The sequence below is a fragment of the Pseudophryne corroboree genome, chromosome 3, assembly GCF_028390025.1.
Source record: "Pseudophryne corroboree isolate aPseCor3 chromosome 3, aPseCor3.hap2, whole genome shotgun sequence".
In the NCBI taxonomy this organism is placed as follows: Eukaryota; Metazoa; Chordata; class Amphibia; order Anura; family Myobatrachidae; genus Pseudophryne; species Pseudophryne corroboree.
The window spans coordinates 605190718-605208767 of record NC_086446.1 but is presented as its reverse complement, the minus strand read 5'-3'; the positions used below and the strand labels follow the sequence as shown (position 1 = coordinate 605208767).

Sequence of the window (18050 nt, the reverse complement as noted above, 5' to 3'; positions counted from 1 at the left end):
TCCACAGATTTGACTGGTTTTAAACCAATGTGATTTGAGGAATCCCAGAACTACGTTGAGATCCCACAGTGCCACTGGAGGCACAAAAGGGGGTTGTATATGCAATACTCCCTTGACAAACTTCTGGACTTCAGGAACTGAAGCCAATTCTTTCTGGAAGAAAATCGACAGGGCCGAAATTTTAACCTTAATGGACCCCAATTTGAGGCCCATAGACACTCCTGTTTGCAGGAAATGCAGGAAACGACCGAGTTGAAATTTCTTTGTGGGGCCTTCCTGGCCTCACACCACGCAACATATTTTCGCCACATGTGGTGATAATGTTGTGCGGTCACCTCCTTTCTGGCTTTGACCAGGGTAGGAATGACCTCTTCCGGAATGCCTTTTTCCCTTAGGATCCGGCGTTCCACCGCCATGCCGACAAACGCAGCTGCGGTAAGTCTTGGAACAGACATGGTACTTGCTGAAGCAAGTCCCTTCTTAGCGGCAGAGGCCATAAGACCTCTGTAAGCATCTCTTGAAGTTCCGGGTACCAAGTCCTTCTTGGCCAATCCGGAGCCATGAGTATAGTTCTTACTCCTCTACGTCTTATAATTCTCAGCACCTTAGGTATGAGAAGCAGAGGAGGGAACACATACACCGACTGGTACACCCACGGTGTTACCAGAACGTCCACAGCTATTGCCTGAGGGTCTCTTGACCTGGCGCAATACCTGTCCCGTTTTTTGTTCAGACGGGACGCCATCATGTCCACCTTTGGTATTTCCCAACGGTTTACAATCATGTGGAAAAAAACTTCCCGATGAAGTTTCCACTCTCCCGGGTGGAGGTCGTGCCTGCTGAGGAAGTCTGCTTCCCAGTTTCCATTCCCGGGATGAAACACTGCTGACAGTGCTATCACATGATTTTCCGCCCAGCGAAAAGTCCTTGCAGTTTTTGCCATTGCCCTCCTGCTTCTTGTGTCGCCCTGTCTGTTTACGTGGGCGACTGCCGTGATGTTTTTCCCACTGGATCAATACCGGCTGACCTTGAAGCAGAGGTCTTGCTAAGCTTAGAGCATTATAAATTTACCCTTAGCTCCAGTATATTTATGTGGAGAAAAGTCTCCAGACTTGATCACACTCCCTGGAAATTTTTTTCCTTGTGTGACTGCTCCCCAGCCTCTCGGGCTGGGCTCCGTGGTCACCAGCATCCAATCCTGAATGCCGAATCTGCGGCCCTCTAGAAGATGAGCACTCTATAACCACCACAGGAGAGACACCCTTGGATATAGGGTTATCCGCTGATGCATCTGAAGATGCGATCCGGACCATTTGTCCAGCAGATCCCACTGAAAAGTTCTTGCGTGAAATCTGCCGAATGGAATTGCTTCGTAGGAAGCCACCATTTTTACCAGGACCCTTGTGCAATGATGCACTGTTTTTAGGAGGTTCCTGACTAGCTCGGATAACTCCCTGGCTTTCTCTTCCGGGAGAAACACCTTTTTCTGGACTGTGTCCAGAATCATCCCTAGGCACAGCAGACGTGTCGTCGGGATCAGCTGCGATTTTGGAATATTTAGAATCCACCCGTGCTGTTGTAGCAGTATCCGAGATAGTGCTACTCCGACCTCCAACTGTTCCCTGGACTATGCCCTTATCAGGAGATCGTCCAAGTAAGGGATAATTAAGACGCCTTTTCTTCGAAGAAGAATCATCATTTCGGCCATTACCTTGGTAAAGACCCGGGGTGCCGTGGACAATCCAAACGGCAGCGTCTGAAACTGATAGTGACAGTTCTGCACCACGAACCTGAGGTACCCTTAGTGAGAAGGGCAAATTTGGGACATAGAGGTAAGCATCCCTGATGTCCCGGGACACTATATAGTCCCCTTCTTCCTGGTTCGTTATCACTGCTCTGAGTGACTCCATCTTGATTTGAACCTTTGTAAGTGTTCAAAATTTTTTTTAGAATAAGTCTCACCTAGCCTTCTGGCTTCAGTACCACAATATAGTGTGGAATAATACCCCTTTTCTTGTAGTAGGAGGGGTAATTTAATTATCACCTGCTGGGAATACAGCTTGTGAATTTTTTCCCATACTGCCTCCTTGTCGGAGGGAGACCTTGGTAAAGCAGACTTCAGGAGCCTGCGAAGGGGAAACGTCTCGACATTCCAATCTGTACCCCTGGGATACTACTTGTAGGATCCAGGGGTCCTGTACGGTCTCAGCGCCATGCTGAGAACTTGTCAGAAGCGGTGGAACGCTTCTGTTCCTGGGAATGGGCTGCCTGCTGCAGTCTTCTTCCCTTTCCTCTATCCCTGGGCAGATATGATCTTATAGGGACGAAAGGACTGAGGCTGAAAAGACGGTGTCTTTTTCTGCAGAGATGTGACTTAGGGTAAAAACGGCGGATTTTCCAGCAGTTGCCGTGGCCACCAGGTCCGATGGACCGACCCCAAATAACTCCTCTTCCTTTATACGGCAATACACCTTTGTGCCGTTTGGAATCTGCATCACCTGACCACTGTCGTGTCCATAACATCTTCTGGCAGATATGGACATCGCATTTACTCTTGATGCCAGAGTGCAAATATCCCTCTGTGCATCTCGCATATATAGAAATGCATCCTTTAAATGCTCTATAGTCAATAAAATACTGTCCCTGTCAAGGGTATCAATATTTTTAGTCAGGGAATCCGACCAAGCCACCCCAGCTCTGCACATCCAGGCTGAGGCGATCGCTGGTCGCAGTATAACACCAGTATGTGTGTATATACTTTTTATGATATTTTCCAGCCTCCTGTCAGCTGGTCCTTGAGGACGGCCCTATCTATAGACGGTACCGCCACTTGTTTTGATAAGCGTGTGAGCGCCTTATCCACCCTAAGGGGTGTTTCCCAACGCGCCCTAACTTCTGGCGGGAAAGGGTATACCGCCCATAATTTTCTATCGGGGGGAACCCACGCATCATCACACACTTTATTTAATTTATCTGATTCAGGAAAAACTACGGTAGTTTTTTCACATCCCACATAATACCCTCTTTTGTGGTACTTGTAGTATCAGAAATATGTAACACCTCCTTCATTGCCTTTAACGTGTGGCCCTAATAAGGAATACGTTTGTTTATTCACCGTCGACACTGGATTCAGTGTCCCTGTCTGTGTCTGTGTCGACCGACTAAAGTAAACGGGCGTTTTAAAACCCCTGACGGTGTTTTTGAGACGTCTGGACCGGTACTAATTGTTTGTCGGCCGTCTCATGTCGTCAACCGACCTTGCAGCGTGTTGACATTATCACGTAATTCCCTAAATAAGCCATCCATTCCGGTGTCGACTCCCTAGAGAGTGACATCACCATTACAGGCAATTGCTCCGCCTCCTCACCAACATCGTCCTCATACATGTCGACACACACGTACCGACACACAGCACACACACAGGGAATGCTCTGATAGAGGACAGGACCCACTAGCCCTTTGGAGAGACAGAGGGAGAGTTTGCCAGCACACACCAAAAACGCTATAATTATATAGGGACAACCTTATATAAGTGTTTTCCCTTATAGCATCTTTTTTATATATATTTCTAACGCCAAATTAGTGCCCCCCCTCTCTGTTTTAACCCTGTTTCTGTAGTGCAGTGCAGGGGAGAGCCTGGGAGCCTTCCCTCCAGCCTTTCTGTGAGGGAAAATGGCGCTGTGTGCTGAGGAGATAGGCCCCGCCCCTTTTTCGGCGGCCTCGTCTCCCGCTCTTAACGGATTCTGGCAGGGGTTAAATATCTCCATATAGCCTCCGGAGGCTATATGTGAGGTATTTTTAGCCAAAATAGGTATTCATTTGCCTCCCAGGGCGCCCCCCTCCCAGCGCCCTGCACCCTCAGTGACTGCCGTGTGAAGTGTGCTGAGAGGAAAATGGCGCACAGCTGCAGTGCTGTGCGCTACCTTTAGAAGACTGAGGAGTCTTCTGCCGCCGATTCTGGACCTCTTCTTACTTCAGCATCTGCAAGGGGGCCGGCGGCAAGGCTCCGGTGACCATCCAGGCTGTACCTGTGATCGTCCCTCTGGAGCTGATGTCCAGTAGCCAAGAAGCCAATCCATCCTGCACGCAGGTGAGTTCACTTCTTCTCCCCTAAGTCCCTCGTTGCAGTGATCCTGTTGCCAGCAGGACTCACTGTAAAATAAAAAACCTAAGCTAAACTTTTCTAAGCAGCTCTTTAGGAGAGCCACCTAGATTGCACCCTTCTCGGCCGGGCACAAAAATCTAACTGGCTTGGAGGAGGGTCATAGGGGGAGGAGCCAGTGCACACCACCTGATCGGAAAGCTTTACTTTTGTGCCCTGTCTCCTGCGGAGCCGCTATTCCCCATGGTCCTTTCAGGAACCCCAGCATCCACTAGGACGATAGAGAAAACTCAGATACCCAGAATATTATACAATGTTGCTATTTGTAATCCATTACCCTAACATCATATCAAAAGGAAAAAGAAAAAAAAACTGAATATCATATGAAAGGGATAAAATTACTGTTTGAGTGAACAGAAAAGCCAATAGACCCACAAGTCACTATTGCAATAAGCTGCTCTCGTAAAGTCGGCTACAGCGAAGATCTGATTATTTTATTATCTTATTATTATTATCTTTTATTATTTAATTTGAAGTTCTTATTTTGATTATCTGTCCAAACTTTGGTTTTATGCTAAATAGTAGTTACCATCTTATAAAATCTTAATATTAAGATATCCAGAAAAATCTATTAATGAGGTATGACAAGAACTATTAGAATAGCGCCACTGTTTCCTGCAGAGATCTATGCAGCCATTCACATTAGTCGCAGCCTCACTGGAGCGTACAGTCTAAATTCTCTACACATACACTATCCATTTTGTTAGAAGACCACGTATGTCGTTTAAGCAGTTCTTGAAGACTGGTATAGAGTGTGTAAAATAATGAAGGACACCAGATATGGGTCGTATCATGGTGGATTTGTCATTACTTTTTTCTACTTGTACCTTACGTGTTGTCCAATAACCCATAAAAACAATGAACACTGTGGCTTGTTGGTATATGCCCTATGTCTGCTGCTGTCTTGACAAAGGTTCCACGAGTACAGAAACATCCACTGTTATGGCACTTGCGAGTATAATAAATTACCTGCTGGCTTTGTATCACATTGGCAAATGCCCATTCTTCAATTTTGGAAGTACTATTGGACTTTGCAGTCTTTAATGGAGCACCGCCCTATCTTGGATCATTAAATAAGCATTATATATATATATATATATATATATAAAATAATCACAGAAAGGGAATCCGGGAAGCCGCACTGACACTCTCAGAAGAATAATCCAGGTGTCCGGTCAATATAATTAGTATAACATCTCATGCCCACGCAGCCACATAGACAGGACCAGCACACTGTAGTTTGTATCAAAAATGCTGTATTTACTCCTTAAAAGTGCATAAAGATACAAGGCTCGTCATATACTCATCGTTTGGCTAGCACAGGAAAACACAGTAGACCTCCCAAACAGCCGTTTTCGGACTTAATCCTTCCTCAGGGGAACAGTCATCAAAGTGCCATAGTGCCATGTGCAAAGTACGCCTGTATAAAGTGCCTAAATTCCTATTCACTTGTGTGCTCTATTTAAACACACCTAATGGTGCTTACCTGTTACACCTGTGGTCACCACCATCACTCCCCTCCGCTCAGACCCATCCCCCTGCCTGGCCGGGACCCACCGCCGCCGGAACGCACGCCAACGACCCACTTGACCGGAAGTCCGGGTGCGCGACACGCACGTGCCGCCCAGCCGGAAGTCCGGACCCGTGGAACGCATCATGCGTGCCACCGACGTCACAGGCTCCAGCTATTACAACAGGAATGTCGGTGGATCCCTAATGGACTAAATGAGGAATGTTCATTTGCTTCTTTTTTATAATACTGGCACTGGTGACAGAATGAAGATCCCTTCTGTGACATATTGTTATGCATAATGTGTTAGTTTGTGGACTCTGGACTTAGCCAATAGGTTGTTTAAGGATCATTCTCCATATTTTTCATTTTTTATTTTTTCATGATTTTAGCCTCTTCTATACTGTCATGCATCAGGGTATGTGAAAATCGGTCCCTCTTGTTTAGACAATTAGTGGAGACATTTTTTGTTAATACATGGACCTGTTGCATGACAGTATTGGAGGGTATTCACTTGGTTGGTTAGATGGTGAATATCTGTATGATGTTTTGATATGTTGTTTGTATACTGTTATAGGTGCAACCTGTGGCGCCTGATCCCGGGCATGCTCCCTTTCGGTCGGGACTTTGTTCTCCCTGCGGGGCTGGAGCCTGTGACGTCGGTGGCACGCATGATGCGTTCCACGGGTCCGGACTTCCGGCTGGGCGGCACGTGCGTGTCGCGCACCCGGACTTCCGGTCAAGTGGGTCGTTGGCGTGCGTTCCGGCGGCAGTGGGTCCCGGCCAGGCAGGGGGATGGGTCTGAGCGGAGGGGAGTGATGGTGGTGACCACAGGTGTAACAGGTAAGCACCATTAGGTGTGTTTAAATAGAGCACACAAGTGAATAGGAATTTAGGCACTTTATACAGGCGTACTTTGCACATGGCACTATGGCACTTTGATGACTGTTCCCCTGTGGAAGAATTAAGTCCGAAAATGGCTGTTTGGGAGGTCTACTGTGTTTTCCTGTGCTAGCCAAACGATGAGTATATGACGAGCCTTGTATCTTTATGCACTTTTAAGGAGTAAATACAGCATTTTTGACACAAACTACAGTGTGCTGGTCCTGTCTATGTGGCTGCGTGGGCATGAGATGTTAGATATATATATTTATATATATTTATTTATTTGTTTTATCAAAAGTATACTAAAAAGCTATTACAGAATACTTACTGGATATACATATACTCACTCTTTTTATGTCATCTAACGTGTGGATTTCTGGTGAAAGTCCTCCATGGACACAAAGAAACTGTTGATTTAAAAGTGCAGCTAAAGGAAGACAATCAAATGCTTCCATACAGGCCTCATATACCCTCTCTGAATATTTTATTTTACCTAAAAAGAAACAGATTGTTCAGTACTGAAATCATTGCTAAGGCTTTCTATTCTCCAACAAACAGAGCAAAGCACAACTCGGTTCTCCGTTACACTGCAGAGGCTGGGCCTCGGTGCGACTACTTACATTTACGTCCGTTGCTTTAAGCATACATTTTCAAAAAGCCCATCGGTAAAAAGTAGCAAATAACAAATCACAGATCTACCATAATGTTTAGGTAACATGGATGTGAAAAATCAGTGTACTCCCAGAAATTGTGAGAAAATGGGCAGTAGTTAGGATATGTTTTTTTATACATTTACTCCATTTGCAAAGTTGATACTTCCCAAACAAATCATCATTAAGAATGCACAGCCAATAAAATCTGAATACACTTCCTTTAAAAAAAAAAAAAAATGGAAAAAAAGCTCTTACTTACATTCTTGCTTAAAAGTGAAATATTCTGTAAGGTGCCTGCATTCATGATTGCCTCTCAAAAGAAAGAGTGTATTAGGGTACAGAATCTTCAGCACCCATAAATACAATACACACTGAGGATGACAAAAATAATAATCATCTAGTACCTTATCTTAGTAGTAGTAGTAGTAGTAGTAGTAGTAGTAGAGGCATATATAATGCTTTGTAAACCAATGAAAAAATGATAACACACACACAAACAGAATTACATCCTCGGTATCCACACATATAAATGTACAAATGTATATAGACATGAATAGAACGGGTGCGGTATGCTTGACCGGCGGTCAGGAGACTGGCAGCCAGCATACCGACGCCGGGATCCCAGCAGGGGGCGAGTGCAGCAAGCCCTTTGCGGGCTCGATGGCTATTCCCACTCTATGGGTGTTGTGGACATTCACGAGAGTGAATAGTCCCTGTTGGTTGGCATGCTGGTCGTCAGGATTGTGAGAGAGCGGGCTATAGGGGGAGGTATTGTGACCGTCGGTCACATGATTACATCCCGTATAGAATCAATGCCAGGATGAGTTTACATAATAAAGTAAGTCTTCCATAAAGTCCAATTAAACGGATAGAAGAAAGGCAAAACAACCACCCAGTGAGACCGATGCCTGGTTGGTTCATTAACCTGATAAATATACTGTAATACAGATGTGTCCTTATAAAACTAGCCTCTACATGCCATATGGCGGTAGACACCTTGCGCAACTGAGCAGCTCTAAGAAAAATAGCACATTGTATATTTCTGCACATTTTGCTCATTATACTCATCACATAATCAGCGAAATGCCACACACAGTGTACTACAGACGCGAGACTGCGACTAGCTGCATAGGAATTGGATTTATACAAGTAGTACAAAGCTGCAAACTAAGTACAGCGGTATTAGACATGAGGAAAGCTGCAGCTATTCGCATTAGAGTCCTTTGCACAGATTCATACTCAGTCGCACACAGATGTACAATGTCACAAACCAAAGTTGTCTGCATACACTAGCAAAACAGTTTTGTTGCTTCAATTAGTTTTAATTGTGCACATTTTGAGTGAAAAACTGCTCGGTGCGGCCAAGTCGCCTGGGACCTGGTGCACCTAGAGGGACTATTTGGTGGGACTTGAGCAACTGTTTTAGGAGGACACATCTGTAGGCCCTTTACATCGCTGTATCATTCCTGAATGAAGGCCTCTAGTGTTCTTAATCAGAAAATGCTTTCATACAAAATCCACCATATTATATTTTTATTTTTTAAGATTAATGTAGTGTTGCAGACAAGAGAGGAACAAGGAAAAGACACGGCAAACCTGAATTTAAATGTCAGACAGAAATTATCGTTTGAGAATGCAATTACACTGAAATGGTAATTTACCTCTATGCTAAAATAACCTCTGTCTACGTAGTCTCCCAAGAAGAGGTATCTTGTGTTAGCTGGCGATCCTCCCACTTCAAACAACTTCATCAAGTCAAAGAACTGACCATGAATATCACCACAAACTAGGACAGAAGCAGAATTAAAACATTATTTTTTTAAATCACCACTTTGTCGCATGTATTTGTTGCCTAAAATAGATTTAATCCTAACAAGTTAATTCTTGTATTATAAAAACAAATTAACCAAAAAATAATACTGAGCCACAAAATCATCCCGGCAAGATCAAAATACCAACATTTAAAATGTCGACAGGTCAAAAAGTCAACAAGTTTGTTTTTTTGGTGTGTATGTCGACATAGACATGGACACCATATAGGTGTACTACATCGCCTCGCATGGCTTTTATTTCCCCTCCATGTCCACTGGGATGGTAAAGTATGAACAAGACGGTTTCAATTAAAAAAATCAAGAAAAACTCATGTCGACTTTACCCGTCGACATTTTAAATGTCGGTATTATGACTGTCGGTATTTTAAATGTCAGCATTTTGACTATCAGGATTTTGACCGTCTGTCAATGGTTTTCGGTATTTTGACCATCGGGATTTTGATTGTACAGTAGGTAAATTGACTGCACCCCCACCTTACATAGTACATAAATATGCAGTCTAAAAGGTGTTCGTTAAATAACATGGAATTTAACCAACCTCCAGTCCCTGAAAATAGTTTGATAGCAGACTTTCCCTGAAAGTTGCTATACTAAGCTAGGCTTTGGCAGACATATAGCCAGGGGCTTTGCCGATTGTGGGCTACTCAGGTCCCCGAAGCAGAAGCTATTGTATGCGATTTAGCACTGCGATTGAGAGGCTGATCTGGAATGGAGCAATGGGATCCATAATAACTGGTTTGTAATATTAAAATGACTAAAATAATGCACTGTACTATTATGGTCTACTCATGTGGTCTTGCAGAAACCTTGGTCATGGCATCAGGGGAAATTCTGGTGAATCCAAAACAACAATTTTGGCAACAGGCATCATTGGTATTTTTAGCAATTCGCCTTCAATCTACGCTGAGCAGGACAGGGGACTGTTGTTAGAAGTTTGTTTGTGCAGATACAGAGGCAGTATTCTAACTGAACTGGACTCAAGACGGCAAGATTAACTGTGGGAAATACGTGGTAAGTACGCTTAGTAAATTGCACATGGGCATTGGAGACAAGAGTGCGCAGTAGCCAGGTGGCCAGTAAAAGTGACCGGGGTAATACAGGAGGGTCTGTATGGTGAGCCCAACTGACATGGTCTCATTGGGGTCAATTCAATTTGCAGACAGTTGAATAGCGCCGGGAATTAGCTCCCGCTACTATTCAATTCATATTAAGTGCCGTATTCAATAGGAGTCGGAAACTGTCATCTTGTCGGAAAGATGGCAGTTTCCGACTGATTGAGGTCGGAAGGGGTTCTGACCTATTCAATGTCGGGCCTTTTCTTCCGACAAGTCAGGAAACCAGACTTGTCGGAAGAGTATTGGAATACACGCGGAGCCGCTTGTATTGTCGGAAGCGGAGCCAAACCAGACAGGATTTAGACCAGTTTCCGACAATGTCAATCAGACTTGAAAAAAAGTCGGACCGACACTGTTGGGACCGGGACAAACCTGTCGGGTTTGGCCCGGCATTGAATACAGTGGTCCTTTCTGTCAGAAAAGACCCAACAGCTATTGAATACAGCCCTATGTCGGCAAAAGCCCATTATCCCAGACTTAGGTTGATTTGTTGGGAGAACGGGCATTCTCCTACTTAACTGCCTGGCGCCATGCTGATTCCCGACAGAATCAGTATCGCGCCAGTACTTTTCTCAGATTTCTGCTCGCACCGGGGTGGTGGTGGTGGTGGTGGTGGTGGTGGGGGGGGGGGGTGCGAGAAGTAATCCCGACAATTAAGTGTCACATGGAGCTGTATTAAATAGCGCCGGGAGCTAGTTCCCGCCACTATTCAACTGTCAGCAAATTGAACTGACCCCCAGGCTGGGGACAATGCATAAAGTCTGACCTATGGAAGGATCAGCTGGCTGATTAGCGCAAACAAGCTAAAACATCCCCATGTAATATTATCTCTATAGATACATACCTATAGGGGGGTATGCAATTAGCTCCGATTATTTTGGAGCTTATGAATTTGCCCCACAGAATATTCAATTAGGGACGTTTCCATATGTTTTGAAGGCATTTTCGCCAATGGCTTTTCACCTTTTTTAAATGAAAAGGCTTTTGCGAAAAATGCATCAAAATCAGCGAAAATTGCACACATTTTCAAAGGAAAACATGTTTTCCGCCCCTGCCACATTTTTCGCCTAGGCGAAATAACAGCCCTGCTATTGCACAGGGCGAATCCCCATTTGCCCTTAAAGCGAAAAGCTCAGTTTTTATCTTAGGCAAAAAAAAAAAAACGGAGCTAGTTGCATAAATATATACACGAATATATCTATACACATGTATTGTGTGCTTATAAAGACCATTTTCTTATGATGGTGCTATATTCTGGGGGCTTTAGGCTCATTTTTCTGCAATGTGCAAGTCTTAATTTGCAACAAGAAAATGACACTTCCCTATAACACCCGCACAAGGCTTTCCTACTCTGCGAGCTACACGGGAATCTAACAGTAGTTAAAAAGGGTGGTAGCCTCAGGCTTTAATCTCTGGGGCTATTCAATTCCAGTCCCTTTTTCACCAGAGACCCTTTATAACGCCTGTTGAATTAACGTGTTAATGGGCATCAACACAAAGACCAAGTTCTCGGAAATATGCGTTAACAGGATCGAGGCACCTGTCAACACGCTCGTAACCGGGGGATTTCTTTTCGAGCCTACTCATGCTTAAAAAAATAATAATCCCCCATTAAGTCCAGCCTGCAGCGGCTGATTGAATAGCCCCAGGGGATCAATTAGCGGCTAATTGAATTCAACCCCCTAAATACACATTTCCATCAGTTAGGATTAATACTGCAGCCTTAACTTACTTTGGCACACTGGAAATGCATATACAGAAATTACAGTTACACAGAACATTCATGCGCATAGAACATTCAATGAGAATCAGTGGACATTATAGTGCTCAACAAACCTGCCTCAACATTGAAGGAAGGAGCTAAAAGTAAAACCTGACTACTGGACTGAGGTTTACAGGGAGACAGGAGCCCAAGCTACTCTCCGGAGATGTGCTGAGACAGGCAAGTCGGGGAACATGGCTGCCCAGCATCTTTCAGTAGGAGGGGAGAAAGGAGAAGTAAGCGTGTGGCGGGCCTGTCTGCAGTAAGGGAGTGTGCCCTGGGATGGGGAAGGGCTAATAGGAAGAGCCTTCCTCGTCCATCTGTTGTGGACTCAAGGGCAAGAGCCATCACAGCAGTGGTACAGTGTCCTGTTCCCTTTTTCTACCTAGAGGGCGGATCAGATATAACTGGAGCACCCACTACCATCACCGCCAGTGGTCTCCCACACTGGCAATAAAAGCTGCTAGTGTGCGGCTTCCTGTAAGCAGGGAGCAGCTCTAACCTGTCTCCCTCTAAGCATCCAGCTGCGAGCTGTATCTCCTGTGTGCTATAGTCCTATAGGACACCTTTCACTGCCCAGTAAAGAAAATAAAACTGGAATATAACTAAGGACCACTTAAAAGCAGTACTCCTAAAAACGGTGCCCATTCCTGCCAACACCAAACTAAAAACTGGCTGCTGGGGGTGGGGTATAGAGGAAAGGGAGCCTGGGCAGCTGGGAAAATAAGATTTTAAACCTACCGGTAAATCTTTTTCTCCTAGTCCGTAGAGAATGCTGGGGACTCCGTAAGGACCATGGGCACTAAGAAAGAACTTTAGGTATGGGTGTGCACTGGCTCCTCCCTCTATGCCCCTCCTCCAGACCTCAGTTAAAGAAACTGTGCCCAGAGGAGACGGACAGTACGAGGAAAGGATTTTTGTTAATCCAAGGGCAAGATTCATACCAGCCCACACCATCCACACCGTATAACTTGGGATATACGAACCAGTTTAACAGTATGAAACAACACAGCATCAGTCAGAGACTGATCTTAACTGTAACATAACCCTTATGTAAGCAAAAACTATATACAAGTCTTGCAGAAGTAGTCCGCACTTGGGACGGGCGCCCAGCATCCTCTACGGACTAGGAGAAAAAGATTTACCAGTAGGTTTAAAATCTTATTTTCTCTAACGTCCTAGAGGATGCTGGGGACTCCGTAAGGACCATGGGGATTATACCAAAGCTCCAAAAGGGGCGGGAGAGTGCGGATGACTGTGCAGCACCGATTGAGCAAACATGAGGTCCCCCTCAGCCAGGGTATCAAACTTGTAAAACTTTGCAAAGGTGTTTGAACCAGACCAAGTAGCAGCTCGGCACAACTGTAATGCCGAGACGCCTCGGGCAGCCGCCCAAGAAGAGCCCACCTTCCTAGTGGAATGGGCCTTTACCGAATTTGGTAACGGCAATCCAGCCGTATAATGAGCCTGCTGAATCGTGTTACAGATCCAGCGAGCAATAGTCTGCTTGGAAGCAGGAGCGCCAACCTTGTTGGCTGCATACAGGACAAACAGTGCTTCTGTTTTCCTGACCCTAGCCGATCTGGCCACGTAAATCTTCAAAGCCCTGACCTCATCAAGGGACTCCGAATCCTCCAAGTCTCGCGTAGCCACAGGCACCACAATAGGTTGGTTCATATGAAAAGATGAAACCACCTTAGGCAAGAATTGAGGACGGGTCCGCAATTATGCTCTATCCATATGGAAAACTAGATAGGGGCTTTTATGAGACAAAGCCGCCAATTCCGACACTCGCCTAGCCGAAGCCAAGGCTAACAACATGACCACTTTCCAGGTGAGGTATTTTAATTTCACCGTTTTAAGTGGTTCAAACCAGTGCGACTTAAGGAAACTCAACACCACGTTAAGGTCCCAAGGCGCCACCGGAGGTACAAAAGGAGGCTGGATATGCAGCACTCCCTTCACAAAAGTCTGTACTTCTGGGAGAGAAGCTAATTCCTTCTGAAAGAAAATGGATAGGGCCGAAATCTGAACCTAAATGGAACCTAATTTTAGGCCCAAATTCACTGCAGTCTGTAGGAAGTGAAGGAAACGGCCCAGATGGAATTCTTCCGTAGGAGCATTCCTGGCCTCACACCAAGAAAATAAGAATTTACTTACCGATAATTCTATTTCTCGTAGTCCGTAGTGGATGCTGGGGACTCCGTAAGGACCATGGGGAATAGCGGCTCCGCAGGAGACTGGGCACAAAAGTAAAGCTTTAAAACTACCTGGTGTGCACTGGCTCCTCCCCCTATGACCCTCCTCCAAGCCTCAGTTAGGATACTGTGCCCGGACGAGCGTACACAATAAGGAAGGATTTTGAATCCCGGGTAAGACTCATACCAGCCACACCAATCACACCGTACAACTCGTGATCTAAACCCAGTTAACAGCATGATAACAGGAGGAGCCTCTAGAAAAGATGGCTCACTACAGCAATAACCCGATTTTTTGGTAACAATAACTATGTACCAGTATTGCAGACAATCCGCACTCGGGATGGGCGCCCAGCATCCACTACGGACTACGAGAAATAGAATTATCAGTAAGTAAATTCTTATTTTCTCTAACGTCCTAAGTGGATGCTGGGGACTCCGTAAGGACCATGGGGATTATACCAAAGCTCCCAAACGGGCGGGAGAGTGCGGATGACTCTGCAGCACCAAATGAGAGAACTCCAGGTCCTCCTCAGCCAGGATATCAATTTTGTAGAAATTTACAAACGTATTTGCTCCTGACCAAGTAGCTGCTCGGCAAAGTTGTAAAGCTGAGACCCATCGGGCAGCCGCCCAAGATGAGCCCATCTTCCTTGTGGAGTGGGCATTTACAGATTTTTGGCTGTGGCAGGCCTGCCACAGAATGTGCAAGCTGAATTGTACTACAAATCCAACGAGCAATAGTCTGCTTAGAAGCAGGAGCACCCAGCTTGTTGGGTGCATACAGGATAAACAGCGAGTCAGATTTTCTGACTCCAGCCGTCCTGGAAACATATTTTCAGGGCCCTGACAACGTCTAGCAACTTGGAGTCCTCCAAGTCCCTAGTAGCCGCAGGCACCACAATAGGTTGGTTCAGGTGAAACGCTGAAACCACCTTAGGGAGAAACTGAGGACGAGTCCTCAATTCCGCCCTGTCCGAATGGAAAATCAGATAAGGGCTTTTACAGGATAAAGCCGCCAATTCTGACACGCGCCTGGCCCAGGCCAGGGCCAACAGCATGACCACTTTACATGTGAGATATTTTAACGCCACAGATTTAAGTGGTTCAAACCAATGTGACTTTTTGGAACCCAAAAACTACATTGAGATCCCAAGGTGCCACTGGAGGCACAAAAGAAGGCTGTATATGCAGTACCCCTTTTACAACGTCTGAACTTCAGGGACTGAAGCTAGTTCTTTTTGGAAGAAAATTGACAGGGCCGAAATTTGAACCTTAATGGACCCCAATTTCAGGCCCATAGACACTCCTGTTTGCAGGAAATGTAGGAATCGACCCAGTTGAATTTCCTCCGTCGGGCCTTACTGGCCTCGCACCACGCAACATATTTTCGCCAAATGCGGTGATAATGTTTTGCGGTTACATCCTTCCTGGCTTTGATCAGGATAGGGATGACTTCATCCGGAATGCCTTTTTTCCTTCAGGATCCGGCGTTCAACCGCCATGCCTTCAAACGCAGTCGCGGTAAGTCTTGGAACAGACAGGGTCCTTGCTGGAGCAGGTCCCTTCTTAGAGGTAGAGGCCACGGATCCTCCGTGAGCATCTCTTGAAGTTCCGGTTACCAAGTCCTTCTTGGCCAATCCGTAGCCACGAATATAGTGCTTACTCCTCTCCATCTTATCAATCTCAGTACTTTGGGTATGAGAGGCAGATGAGGGAACACATACACTGACTGGTACACCCACGGTGTTACCAGAGCGTTTACAGCTATTGCCTGAGGGTCCCTTGACCTGGCGCAATACCTGTCGAGTTTTTCCCAACGGTTTATAATCATGTGGAAGACTTCTGGGTGAAGTCCCCACTCTCCCGGGTGGAGGTCGTGTCTGCTGAGGAAGTCTGCTTCCCAGTTGTCCACTCCCGGAATTGCTGACAGTGCTATCACATGATTTTCCGCCCAGCGAAGAATCCTTGCAGCTTCTGCCATTGCCCTCCTGCTTCTTGTGCCACCCTGTCTGTTTACGTGGGTGACTGCCGTGATGTTGTCCGACTGGATCAACACCGGCTGACCTTGAAGCAGAGGTCTTGCTAAGCTTAGAGCATTGTAAATGGCCCTTAGCTTCAGGATATTTATGTGAAGTGATGTCTCCAGGCTTGACCATAAGCCCTGGAAATTCCTTCCCTGTGTGACTGCTCCCCAGCCTCGCAGGCTGGCATCCGTGGTCACAAGGACCCAGTCCTGAATGCCGAATCTGCGGCCCTCTAGAAGATGAGCACTCTGCAACCACCACAGGAGGGACACCCTTGTTCTTGGTGACAGGGTTATCCGCTGATGCATCTGAAGATGCGACCCGGACCATTTGTCCAGCAGGTCCCACTGGAAAGTTCTTGCGTGGAATCTGCCGAATGGGATTGCTTCGTAGGAAGCCACCATTTTACCCAGAACCCTTGTGCATTGATGCACTGAGACTTGGCTCGGTTTTAGGAGGTTCCTGACTAGCTCGGATAACTCCCTGGCTTTCTCCTCCGGGAGAAACACCTTTTTCTGGACTGTGTCCAGGATCATCCCTAGGAACAGAAGACGAGTCGTCGGAACCAGCTGCGATTTTGGAATATTGAGAATCCAATCGTGCTGCCGCAACACTACCTGAGATAGTGCTACACCGACCTCCAACTGTTCCCTGGATCTTACCCTTATCAGGGAATCGTCCAAGTAAGGGATAACTAAAATTCCCTTCCTTCGAAGGAATATCATCATTTCGGCCATTACCTTGGTAAAGACCCGGGGTGCCGTGGACCATCCATACGGCAGCGTCTGAACTGATAGTGACAGTTCTGTACCATAAACCTGAGGTACCCTTGGTGAGAAGGGTAAATTTGGACATGAAGGTAAGCATCCTTGATGTCCCGAGACATCATGTAGTCCCCTTCTTCCAGGTTCGCAATCACTGCTCTGAGTGACTCAATCTTGAATTTGAACCTCTGTATGTAAGTGTTCAAAGATTTTAGATTTAGAATCGGTCTCACCGAGCCGTCCGGCTTCGGTACCACAACAGTGTGGAATAATACCCCGTTCCCTGTTGCAGGAGGGGTATCTTGATTATCACCTGCTGGGAATACAGCTTGTGAATGGCTTCCAAAACTGTCTCCCTGTCAGAAGGAGACATCGGTAAAGCCGACTTTAGGAAACGGCGAGGGGGAGACGTCTCGAATTCCAATTTGTACCCCTGAGATATCACCTGAAGGATCCAGGGGTCTACTTGCGAGTGAGCCCACTGCGCGCTGAAATTCATTGAGACGGGCCCCCCACCGTGCCTGATTCTGCTTGTAAAGCCCCAGTGTCATACTGAGGGCTTGGCAGAGGCGGGAGAGGGTTTCTGTTCCTGGGAACTGGCTGATTTCTGCAGCCTTTTTCCTCTCCCTCTGTCACGGGGCAGAAATGAGGAACCTTTTGCCCGCTTGTCCACGAAAAGACTGCGCCTGATAATACGACGTCTTCTCATGTTGAGAGGCGACCTGGGGTACAAACGTGGATTTCCCAGCTGTTGCCGTGGCCACCAGGTCTGAAAGACCGACCCCAAATAACTCCTCCCCTTAATAAGGCAATACTTCCAAATGCCGTTTGAAATCCGCATCACCTGACCACTGTCGTGTCCATAACCCTCTACTGGTAGAAATGGACAACGCACTTAGACTTGATGCCAGTCGGCAAATATTCCGCTGTGCATCACGCATATATAGAAATGCATCTTTTAAATGCTCTATAGGCAAAAATATACTGTCCCTATCTAGGGTATCAATATTTTCAGTCAGGGAATCCGACCACGCCAATCCAGCACTGCACATCCAGGCTGAGGCGATTGCTGGTCGCAGTATAACACCAGTATGTGTGTAAATACATTTTAGGATACCCTCCTGCTTTCTATCAGCAGGATC

At 46.1% G+C, this 18050-nt stretch overlaps 1 protein-coding gene across 7 annotated transcripts in view; it reads right to left on the bottom strand.

Moving 5' to 3' along the window:
* Positions 1 to 18050, bottom strand: part of LOC135056411 (serine/threonine-protein phosphatase 2B catalytic subunit beta isoform) — a 150500-nt gene that overhangs the window by 44068 nt on the left and 88382 nt on the right. For all 7 annotated transcript variants that reach the window (XM_063961516.1, XM_063961511.1, XM_063961515.1 and 4 more), the window contains exons 3-5: positions 8872 to 8996; positions 7470 to 7581; positions 6905 to 7050 (exon numbers count right to left, since the gene is read on the bottom strand). In XM_063961516.1, coding sequence (XP_063817586.1) covers positions 6905 to 7050; positions 7470 to 7581; positions 8872 to 8996 — 383 coding nt within the window. The remainder of the gene's footprint in view (positions 1 to 6904; positions 7051 to 7469; positions 7582 to 8871; positions 8997 to 18050) is intronic.